This window comes from Dendrobates tinctorius, unplaced genomic scaffold, assembly GCF_039654945.1.
Source record: "Dendrobates tinctorius isolate UK_male_01 unplaced genomic scaffold, ASM3965494v1 ptg000001l, whole genome shotgun sequence".
In the NCBI taxonomy this organism is placed as follows: domain Eukaryota; kingdom Metazoa; phylum Chordata; class Amphibia; order Anura; family Dendrobatidae; genus Dendrobates; species Dendrobates tinctorius.
In genome coordinates this window covers 23,452,556-23,465,042 of record NW_027361669.1, presented here as the reverse complement: position 1 = coordinate 23,465,042, position 12,487 = coordinate 23,452,556, and the positions used below count along the sequence as shown (strand labels likewise).

The following is a 12,487-nucleotide window of genomic DNA, read 5'->3' as shown; positions in this document are numbered from 1 at the left end:
TTTTGTGGATCTTTTTAATTTCAGTCATTAATTTTTAATTTCAGTCATTAATATATGCTGTCTGTGCCTTTGTTTCTATTTATACAGATTTTGGATAAAGATATTCTTATATTTATCCCCAAAAAATAACATTCTAACACTTTGATCTAAATCTTGTTCATATAATGACAACATACATTTCTCTTTGACAGTGTAATAGTGTATGAATGCTGCCCCGGCTATGAGAAAGTACCAGGAGAGAAAGGCTGCCCGGCAGGTATATCATTTTAAACCACTTGCATTCATACTGCATCTGTCTCCAATTGTTCTCACTTTTAACATCCTTGTAATAAAATAAGCTCTTTCTATTAATGGTAATACACCATCTTAATGTTATGATAAATGAACTTTAATTTCATCTGTTCTTTGTCTTGTACCATATAGACAAAGTGCATGAACTATAGACTACAATAAGTCTAGAACATATTTGGCATTCTTCAATTAAAAAAGTTATCAGACAATTTTCACTGGAGGCATCTACTTCTTTCCACATGCTGTTGGTCAATCATAAGCAGGTATTACTCAAAGGAAAAAAGAACAAGCTGCCGCCATAGCTTAGAGAAGGTTACTCAGTGTGTGAGATGTATAATGACAACTCTGATCTCCTGATCTAACCTCCTTAATGAGTCAGTGCATCTTAGTTTAGCTGTGCCACATTACAAAATTTTCAAACAGCTCTCCTCCTTTCATAGGATGGTCAGCTCTGTTGTAAGCTCCCACACTGCTTGTTCAGAGATTAGCTCAAAGATGTCGTTATCACACTTATGCCAGTGGTGAGCCACTTGCAATTTCTCAGCAGTGAAATCAGACTATATTTTCATTATATTGTACACAGTGGTAGCCAATAGCAGAGTGTTCCTGTGTGAGATGCAATGACAGCCCTGATCTCACTGTAAAGCGATTATAAGTTGCTTGAACACAACAGACATAAGTGTGATTACTAGAGTTGAGCGAAACGGGTCGAAAAAATTCAAAAGTCGCCGACTTTTAGCAAAGTCGGGTTTCATGAAACGAAACCCGACCCTAGGATGAGGTCGGCCACGAGGTCGGCGACTTACGCGCCAAAGTCGCGTTTCAAAAGTTTGTTTTGCGCTCTTTTTCAGCCAATCAGGATCCACGGACACTGTGGGCAACGTGATGACATAGGCACGGGTCACCACCATCTTTCAGGGCATGCAAGTGATTGGCTTGCTTTGGTGGGCGTCACAGGGGGTATAAAAGGGCGTGCACGCCGACCGCCATCTTACTTCTGCCGATCTCAGTATATGGAGAGGTTGCTGCTGATTCTGTAGGGAGAGCGTTAGGCAGGGAAGAAGACCAAAAAACTGCTTCTGCTGCTAGCGATTTGGCCTGCACAACACACCAGTCACTGTGTGTGCAGTGCAAGGGGAGGCTATATAGTGGTGTATCAGTGGTGTTGGTTGTTGGGCTGCCTTCTAAGGCTTCCTGACAGGCTGGCATTGCTGTTTACCCACTGGTCCGCAAACTGCTTTTTTAAAAGCAATCCAATCTCCCTTATCCTCTAGTCACTTTGGTCACAGCTGTGCCATCGAGCCAGTCACATAGCGCTCAGATATTCATTGGGCCTCAAACTGCTTTTTTAAAAGCAATCCCAATTTTTTTTTTTGTCCTGCTGAGAAGAAAAAAAAACTGCTTCTGCTGCTGATAGCAATTTGGCCTGCACAACACACCAGTCACTGTGTGCAGTGCAAGGGGAGGCTATATAGTGGTGTATCAGTGGTGTTGGTTGTTGGGCTGCCTTTTAAGGCTTCCTGACAGGCTGGCATTGCTGTTTACCCACTGCTCCGCAAACTGCTTTTTTAAAAGCAATCCAATCTCCCTTATCCTCTAGTCACTTAGGTCACAGCTGTGCCATCGAGCTTGTCACATAGCGCTCAGATATTCATTGGGCCTCACACAATCCAAAAGTGTCCAGTGTCCAAAAGTGTGTGCAGAGATTCAAACTCTCACTTATCCTCTAGTCACTTAGGTCACAGCTGTGCCATCGAGCTTGTCACATAGCGCTCAGATATTCATTGGGCCTCACACAATCCAAAAGTGTCCAGTGTCCAAAAGTGTGTGCGGAGATTCAAAATCTCACTTATTCTCTAGTCACTTAGGTCACAGCTGTGCCATCGAGCCTGTCACATAGCGCTCAGATATTCATTGGGCCTCACACAATCCAAAAGTGTCCAGTGTCCAAAAGTGTGTGCAGAGATTCAAAATCTCACTTATTCTCTAGTCACTTAGGTCACAGCTGTGCCATCGAGCTTGTCACATAGCGCTCAGATATTCATTGGGCCTCACACAATCCAAAAGTGTCCAGTGTCCAAAAGTGTGTGCAGAGATTCAAACTCTCACTTATCCTCTAGTCACTTAGGTCACAGCTGTGCCATTGAGCTTGTCACATAGCGCTCAGATATTCATTGGGCCTCACACAATCCAAAAGTGTCCAGTGTCCAAAAGTGTGTGCAGAGATTCAAACTCTCACTTATCCTCTAGTCACTTAGGTCACAGCTGTGCCATCAAGCTTGTCACATAGCGCTCAGATATTCATTGGGCCTCACACAATCCAAAAGTGTCCAGTGTCCAAAAGTGTGTGCAGAGATTCAAAATCTCACTTATTCTCTAGTCACTTAGGTCACAGCTGTGCCATCGAGCTTGTCACATAGCGCTCAGATATTCATTGGGCCTCACACAATCCAAAAGTGTCCAGTGTCCAAAAGTGTGTGCAAAGATTCAAACTCTCACTTATCCTCTAGTCACTTAGGTCACAGCTGTGCCATCGAGCTTGTCACATAGCGCTCAGATATTCATTGGGCCTCACACAATCCAAAAGTGTCCAGTGTCCAAAAGTGTGTGCAGAGATTCAAAATCTCACTTATTCTCTAGTCACTTAGGTCACAGCTGTGCCATCGAGCCTGTCACATAGCGCTCAGATATTCATTGGGCCTCACACAATCCAAAAGTGTCCAGTGTCCAAAAGTGTGTGCAGAGATTCAAAATCTCACTTATTCTCTAGTCACTTAGGTCACAGCTGTGCCATCGAGCTTGTCACATAGCGCTCAGATATTCATTGGGCCTCACACAATCCAAAAGTGTCCAGTGTCCAAAAGTGTGTGCAGAGATTCAAACTCTCACTTATCCTCTAGTCACTTAGGTCACAGCTGTGCCATCGAGCTTGTCACATAGCGCTCAGATATTCATTGGGCCTCACACAATCCAAAAGTGTCCAGTGTCCAAAAGTGTGTGCAGAGATTCAAACTCTCACTTATCCTCTAGTCACTTAGGTCACAGCTGTGCCATCGAGCTTGTCACATAGCGCTCAGATATTCATTGGGCCTCACACAATCCAAAAGTGTCCAGTGTCCAAAAGTGTGTGCAGAGATTCAAACTCTCACTTATCCTCTAGTCACTTAGGTCACAGCTGTGCCATCGAGCTTGTCACATAGCGCTCAGATATTCATTGGGCCTCACACAATCCAAAAGTGTCCAGTGTCCAAAAGTGTGTGCAGAGATTCAAAATCTCACTTATTCTCTAGTCACTTAGGTCACAGCTGTGCCATCGAGCCTGTCACATAGCGCTCAGATATCAGTGGGCCTCACACAATCCAAAAGTGTCCAGTGTCCAAAAGTGTGTGCAGAAATTCAAAATCTCCCCTGTCCTATAGACACCTTGTTTTACATACTATATAGTTTGTTGGATTTTGTCTACATTTCTACCAAAAATGAGGAAGGCTGGTGGAAGAGGCCGTGGAATTGGGCGGGGGTTGGCAGCTGGTAATGATGGTGTTGGTGGTGGATCTGATGGTAGTGGCAAGAGCAAAATAGGACCGAATGCAGGAGGTGTTGAGCCTGCGTCATCGTCTGGCTACATAAGGCCTCGAATGCTTAGTTTTCTAGGAGTTGGCAAACCGCTTTTAAAGCCAGAGCATCAGGAAAAAGTTTTGTCTTACATTGCTGACTCAGCCTCCAGCTCTATCGCCTCCTCTTCTTCAGTTGTAAAAAGTAAAAGCACTGAGTCGTCATTGGAGGCTCATGTTCATGAACCACACCTTTCCTTGTGTCCTTCACCCCAACCAAGATTGAAGGATGACGCAGGCCATACTACTGATTACTCCATGGAGCTGTTTTAACATACCATGCCTGGATTATCAAGTGAAATGGTGAATTACCCAGGCCAAGATGAATCTGACATGGAGTGCACTGATGCACAGCCGCTGATGGATGATTCTGCTGGTACATTCACTCAGAGCACTACATTGTCTTCGCAGTGTACAGAGCCAGATTCTGACCCTGATGAGACTCAGGTGCCCCTTCCCGCACACTATACCACCATACACGGTGACACAGAGGAAGGTGCACATGACATAGAAGAGGAGGTGATGGATGACCCAGTTGTTGACCCAGATTGGCATCCATTGGGGGAAGAGGGTGCTGCTTCCAATAGCTCAGATGAGGAGCATCCACAGCAGACATCGACATCGCAACAGCTGTTATCTGGCAGGCCCGGAGCACTCCAAAGACAGGTTCCAAACATCAAAAGAGTTGCTGGACAGCTTGTCCAGACGGTCAAAAGATCACAGCGTGCTAGGCCGCAAAATGTCTGCCAAAGTAGGAAGAGTGCAGTGTGGCACTTTTTTGAACAAAATCCTCATGATCAGGCCAAGGTTATCTGTAAGAAGTGTGCAAAGACCTTTAGCCGAGGGAAAAATCTGAAAAATTTGAATACCAGTTGCATGCTTAGACATTTAACCAGCATGCACTTGCAAGCGTGGACACAACACCAAACCTCAAGTGCCACATGTGAAACTGATCACAACGAAGGTAGTCAGCAACGCTACATTGTTTCCCCCACTGTAAGCCCACCGGTTAGCACAGCAGCAAATGTTGAGGTGTCGTTGCAAGGCCACAGCAGTCAGGGAATCCCACTGTTATATCAACGAAAGACTGATTCTAGGCCATCAGAAAGAACACCAACTCCATCACCATCATCAACCCTCTCTCAGTCCGCCCTGTCCACCGCTACTTCCACCATATGCAGCTCTCAAGTCCAGCTCACCCTCCCAGACACTATGAGTAGGTCAAGAAAGTACTCAGTCTCTCATCCGCGTACACTGGGTTTGAACGCCCACATTGCCAAACTAATCTCGTTTGAGATGATGCCCTTTCGGTTGGTGGAAAGCACAGCTTTCCGCGAACTCATGGCCTATGCAGTACCACGCTATGACCTACCCAGTCGCCACTTCTTCTCTCGCAAAGCCATCCCAGCCCTCCACCATCATGTGAAAGACCGCATTGTCCATGCACTCAAGCAGTCAGTGAGCGGAAGTTGATGCATCAGTTGATGCATGGTCCAGTCGGCATGGCCAGGGCCGTTACGTGTCCATCACTGCGCACTGGGTTAATGTGGTGAATGCAGGGTCCACAGGGGACAGCGGTGGTGATACAGTGCTGCCTAGCCCACGGTATAGGAAACAGTTGGCTGTAGGCGTTCGACCCTCCTCCTCCTCCACCTCCTCCAGAAGCGAAAGCTCGTCCACAGAGCGCAGTCGTACGAGCACTCCATCTGCAGCTGCCACTGTTGCACATGATGTGTCCCCCTATCGAGCAGCTAGTGGAAAGCGTCAGCAGGCTGTGTTGCAGATGATGTGTTTGGGCGACAGACACACCGCCGAGGTGCTGGCCGAGTACTTGAAGCGACAAACTGAGTCATGGCTGGGCAGTGTACATCTTGAGGCAGGCAAGGTAGTTAGTGATAACGGCCGTAATTTTGTGGCAGCCATAGCCCTTTCAAAACTCAGCCACATACCTTGCTTGGCTCACACCTTGAACCTGGTGGTGCAGTGCTTCCTCAAAAATTATCCGGAGTTAACAGCCCTGCTCCAGAAGGTGCGAAGACTGTGCGCGCACATCCGCCGGTCGCCTGTACACTCCGTTTGTATGCAGAAGCTGCAGCGATTGCTCCACCTTCCCAACCACCGCCTCATTATCGACATTGCAACAAGGTGGAACTCCACCCTGCACATGGTGGAGCGGCTGTGCGAGCAGAGGCAGGCCATAATGCATTTGTGGGAGGATACACGGCCAGGCACTTTGAGAGCAGACATGGAGTTAACAGGTGTGCAGTGGTCGAAGCTGAAAGACCTTTGTAAAGTCCTTCAGTGTTTTGAGGAATGCACACGGCTGGTAAGCGCAGACGACGCCATCCTAAGCATGAGCATCCCACTTATGCGTCTGCTCATGCAAACTTTGACGCACCTTAAGGAGCAGGCTTCTGCAGCCAATGTTGATGAGGAGGAAGAGGAGGAGGGAATCCTTGATGACATTCAGCCATTGTCTGCTCAGGGACCTCTCCTGGATGAGGTGGAGGAAGAAGAGGAGGAGGAGGAGGATGATGGGGATGATTACTTAGGGGAGGAGGATGCATCTCGTGGGGCAAGTGAAAATGTTGGCGTGGCAAGGTCTGGTACAGGGTTTGTGCGTGACTGGAGGGATGTGGATTTGCCAGAAAGTGCTCCTCCACCCAGCACTCGCAGTGCATCATTGACACCGGGAACATTGGCCCACATGTCAGATTATGCCTTGCAGATCCTAAAAAGGGACCCCCGCATTGCCAAAATGATGAACGATGACGACTACTGGTTGGCCAGCATCCTGGATCCACGCTATAAAGGCAAATTACAAAACATCATGCCACAGGAGAACCTTGACCTAATATTGGCTAATAAACAAGCAACTCTGGTAAATCGGTTGCTTGAGGCATTCCCAGCACACAGCAGCGGTGATGGTTCTCACACGAGCCGTATGGGCCGGGGGCAGCTTGGCAGAGGTGTTCGTGGTGCACACAGCAGAAGTGGCGTTGGAGACAGGGGTTTCATGACAATGTTGTGGACTGATTTTTCAAATACCGCTCACACAACTGGTAATACTGCATCGATGGAAAGTGACAGGAGACAGCAGTTGTCAACTATGGTAACAAACTACTTTTCCTCCCATATCGATGTTCTCCCACACAGGTCATTCCCCTTTGACTATTGGGCTGCTAAACTGGACACCTGGCCTGAATTGGCACAATATGCCTTACAGGAGCTCGCTTGCCCAGCTGCAAGTGTGCTATCGGAAAGAGTCTTCAGTGCAGCTGGATCAATCCTGACAGAAAAAAGGACCCGTCTGTCAACCCAAAATGTGGATGATCTAACCTTCATTAAAATGCATGGGTTTCCAAGGATGGGTTTCCAAGGATTTTGTCCCACCTTCCCCTGATGACACATAGGGTGACAGAAAAATGGCTTGCTTTGGTCCACCTCTTCCTGGTACTTCACCTATTTCGCCTTTTGCATCAGCTGAATGTCCAACATCAACATATGCCACTTTCTAAAACTCCCTAATTGTGCTGCCTCCCCCCCCATGGCCGGGGTCACCACCTACCGCACGACACCATGCGAGTGCCGTTGCCCTGGACAGGTGGGTAGGCTGACTCTTGGGCGCGGGCACTGGCACAGGGTCCCTCATAGTGCAATCAAGTGTCTCTGACGGTGGTGGTGCACACCCGCCGTCAGACACACCGCTGTACTATGAGGGGCCAAGTGCCAGTACCGACGCCCACGAGTGGGCCCCCCTTGCTTGGGCAGGGCCCCAGCGTTTGCAATCTTTACCTCTCCCTGCTCCTCCGCTGTGTAGTCTGGGCCGTCAAATCCATACTGTGCCTGACACCGTCTGAGCCTGCCTCCTGAGACATATATTTTGAATGTGTACGCTATCCATACATATTATCCAGGGATACGGTACCCTTTCTAACCTTTGTGCAATCACGTGCAATCCATACTGGGCCTAACACCGTCTGAGCCTGCCTCATGCTGTATAGACATATATTTTGAATGTGTACGCTATCCATACATGTTATCCAGGGATACGGTACCCTTTCTAACCTTTGTGCAATCACGTGCAATCCATACTGGGCCTAACACCGTCTGAGCCTGCCTCCTGAGACATATATTTTGAATGTGTACGCTATCCATACATGTTATCCAGGGATACGGTACCCTTTCTAACCTTTGTGCAATCACGTGCAATCCATACTGGGCCTAACACCGTCTGAGCCTGCCTCCTGAGACATATATTTTGAATGTGTACGCTATCCATACTTGTTATCCAGGGATACGGTACCCTTTCTAACCTTTGTGCAATCACGTGCGATCCATACTGGGCCTAACACCGTCTGAGCCTGCCTCCCGAGATATATATTTTGAATGTGTACGCTATCCATACATGTTATCCAGGGATACGGTACCCTTTCTAACCTTTGTGCAATCACGTGCAATCCATACTGGGCCTAACACCGTCTGAGCCTGCCTCATGCTGTATAGACATATATTTTGAATGTGTACGCTATCCATACATGTTATCCAGGGATACGGTACCCTTTCTAACCTTTGTGCAATCACGTGCAATCCATACTGGGCCTAACACCGTCTGAGCCTGCCTCATGCTGTATAGACATATATTTTGAATGTGTACGCTATCCATACATGTTATCCGGGGATACGGTACCCTTTCTAACCTTTGTGCAATCACGTGCAATCCATACTGGGCCTAACACCGTCTGAGCCTGCCTCCTGAGACATATATTTTGAATGTGTATGCTATCCATACATGTTATCCAGGGATACGGTACCCTTTCTAACCTTTGTGCAATCACGTGCAATCCATACTGGGCCTAACACCGTCTGAGCCTGCCTCATGCTGTATAGACATATATTTTGAATGTGTACGCTATCCATACATGTTATCCAGGGATACGGTACCCTTTCTAACCTTTGTGCAATCACGTGCAATCCATACTGGGCCTAACACCGTCTGAGCCTGCCTCATGCTGTATAGACATATATTTTGAATGTGTACGCTATCCATACATGTTATCCGGGGATACGGTACCCTTTCTAACCTTTGTCCAATCACGTGCAATCCATACTGGGCCTAACACCATCTGAGCCTGCCTCATGCTGTATAGACATATATTTTGAATGTGTACGCTATCCATACATGTTATCCGGGGATACGGTACCCTTTCTAACCTTTGTGCAATCACGTGCAATCCATACTGGGCCTAACACCATCTGAGCCTGCCTCCTGAGACATATATTTTGAATGTGTACGCTATCCATACATGTTATCTGGGGATACGGTACCCTTTCTCACCTTTGTGCTATCACGTGTAATCCATACTGGGCGTGAGAACGGCTGGCGAGCTGTTAAGCAAGCTACAGCACCTGTCCAGACAAGTACAGGGATTCCCTAGCGAGGAGACTTATTTGATTGTTTTCAATGTTGGGACAGCAATTTTTGGGGAGCACTATACTCTGGAGAATGATAGATGGGGCCCACCATACACTGGAACATTCCAAAGGTGGACATCAGACACTGGAGCAGCATTTACAGGGCCCATTATACACTAGAGCATTAGAAATGGGGCCCATTATGTTTGGAGCATTATTTGGGCCCATAAGACAGTGGAGCTTCATCCATGGGGACCAACATATACTGTAGCATTATGTGGAGCTCATCATATACTGTTTCAAACATTATATGGGACCAATGATTCTGTATGGAGAAATAGATGGGCCTCGTCATGAGATGTAAAAAGTGAGGTATTTTTCATTGTACTATACCGCTATTTCTCTGCCGTATCGGAGCATAATGAGTTGTGGTATGTGTTAAAGGGGTGCTCTTTCGCCCAGGGCACATGAAAACCTGGAGCCAGCCCTCCCCCCCACAGTTTGTAGCCAAATAACCCCCATTTTTCAGTGCGTAACTTGTATTATGAAGTTAATTAAGGTTGACAAGCTTAAGAAAGAAGAATTGATGCTTTTGGCATTCAAATGGGCACTGTAGGTGTGTTTCCTGTCCTCCTCTCACTGCCGACTTTTATTCCCCATTGACTTACATTGGGTTTCGTGTTTCGGGACGACCCCGACTTTTCCCTATAATCGGACGATCTTGCTCGACCCGACTTTTGGAAAAGTCGGGTTTCACGAAACGAAACGCGACCCTAAAAAACCAAAAGTCGCTCAAATCTAGTGATTACATCTTACACACTGAGAAACCAATACTTAACACTGTTGAAGAGAAAAGCGCCAAATAGGGTCTTATCCGATGGAGGTATTGGAGGTTACAATCAGACTGCACTCACCTGATGTATTATACACAAGAGCATGTAAAATCATCAACAGCCGTTGCAGATCCATAGGTCAAACTGGTGACCAAAATGTAGTTAATAAACTGGAAAAAATCATGATTAATTTCCATGCTGCTGTGCAACAGTGGATGTATATACAACTTCTCACATTATTGAATTCATATAAATTTCTATATAAAAATATTCAATTTTTTATATTATTAAAATAAAAGAAGTCCTGGTTGACTTCGAAACACGTTGAAATTGTAAATGAGATTGTGAATAAACCACCAAGTTTTTCAATCTACAAACCTGCCCAGTCTTCAATTTGCACAGCAGAGCGGAAATTATCCACAATTTTTTCCAGTTTATTAACAGTGAGAAACCAGTCCTAAACTATGGTGGGTGTGAGGGATGAGGGAGACTCCATTTTGGATTTATTAATTAAGGCCCTTTATACCGTCCAGAGATCTCCCTCCACTCCTGAAGTGGCCCCCCCACCCTTGGGAAAAATACACAGATCCCCACAAGAACAGAACTTTGACATTTGGCCAGAGAATTAGAGGCCAAGTGTTAATGAAGGCAAGGAGGAGCAGAGCTAGGGCCCTCTGCTGTCTTTTGTGCAAGGCGGACAAAAGCAGTTAGCAATCAAGGGAAAGCTCCAGACATTTGGGCACCAACACCTAAGGCCCCGTTACACATAACGATGTCCCAGCGATCCCACCAATGATCTGACATGGATGGGATCGCTGGGACATCATTAGGCTGATCGCTGGTGATCTGTCACATAGACAGCCCCTCCAGCGATCAGGACCAGCGAGCAAGCTGGTTTCTAATGTAAACATCGGGTATCCAGGAGCCACGGCTCTTGGATACCCGCTGTTTACCTTGGAAACTGGTGTACACGCTGGTTTCTAAGGTAAACATCGGGTATCTAAGAGCTGCGTGGCTCCTAGATACCCTCTGTTTACCTTGCAAACCAGCGTGTACGCCGGTTTCCAAGGTAAACAGCGGGTATCCAAGAGCCGCGGCTCCTGGAAACCCGATGTTTACATTAGAAACCAGCATCCAGCGTCGCTGATCACTGATTCTCGCTGCCACACGCAGCGATGCGTGCTGGCCGGCGGGAGACCAGCGATAAAAAAATGTCCCAGGCCAATCGAGCACGATCAGCGATACCCAGCAGGGGGGCTGGTCTCTGATCCCCGTCACACACAGCATGGTGTGTCTATCAATGATTGTACTTAATTCCTGCAGTACTCGGGGGTGTATCCCATCAAGGCCCGGGGATTTGTCAACTCTAGTGATTTTTAGTGATTTTGAAATAGATCACTCTGTTTGTAATAACTCTATATAATACATGAGTTTCACCTTTTATATTGAAGAGCTGAAATAAATTAACTTTTTGATGATATTCTAATTTTGTGAGAAGTACCTGAATGTTATATTATTTTAATCAGTACCTTCATGTGTTCTGCAGCTCTACCTCTTTCCAATATTTATGAAACACTCGGAATCGTTGGAGCAGCTACAACGCAGTTATATTCGGATAGAGCCAACTTAAGACCTGAAATTGAGGGCCCTGGAAGTTTTACCATTTTTGCACCAAGCAACGAAGCCTGGGCAGCTTTGCCAGCTGTAAGTACAGACGTCTGTCTCTAGGAAGGATGAAGTATGATTATTGTATAGTAAAAGGGAGCATAAAAATGTCAAATAACACAAAACATCTGTAGATTTTGCAGCTGTAACTGACATACTTCTTTCTAACCTTGTCTTGCAGGAAATATTAGATGCCTTAGTGAGCAATGTTAACATTGAGCTTCTTAATGCATTACGGTATCACATGGTGGACAGACGTCTTCTCACAGATGAAATGAAGCATGGAACTACCGTGCCATCAATGTACCAAGACCTGGATATTCATATACACCACTATCCAAATGGAGTAAGTGATGTCATGACAAAAACCATAAACTAAGTTTAGACCTCATTATTATCACTCGCTGAACGTGAGACTTACCTTGTAGGCTGCAACAACCCATCCAAAGCCAGATTTCATTCAATATAGAATATTCATAACAATGTAAAACTGTATTGTAGCACTTGATATACTTTTCTTTGAATTGTTTTTTCTTTATTGCAAGTAAAACTGAAAAGTATATTCAGTACTTTCTATAGATATGTCAAGAGATCAGCCTTTTTTCTCCTCCTTTTCACAATGATGTGTCTGGATGTTAGAAGCTTTGCTCTTCTGTCCTGCCTGAAGTAGAA

At 46.2% G+C, this 12,487-nt stretch overlaps 1 protein-coding gene across 1 annotated transcript in view; it reads left to right on the top strand.

The window, feature by feature from the left end:
• TGFBI (transforming growth factor beta induced) overlaps nucleotides 1-12,487 on the top strand; it is a 172,959-nt gene that overhangs the window by 61,796 nt on the left and 98,676 nt on the right. Inside the window, exons 3-5 of the mRNA XM_073571608.1 lie at nucleotides 192-256; nucleotides 11,697-11,854; nucleotides 11,997-12,161. Of these exons, the coding sequence (XP_073427709.1) occupies nucleotides 192-256; nucleotides 11,697-11,854; nucleotides 11,997-12,161 (388 nt within the window). The remainder of the gene's footprint in view (nucleotides 1-191; nucleotides 257-11,696; nucleotides 11,855-11,996; nucleotides 12,162-12,487) is intronic.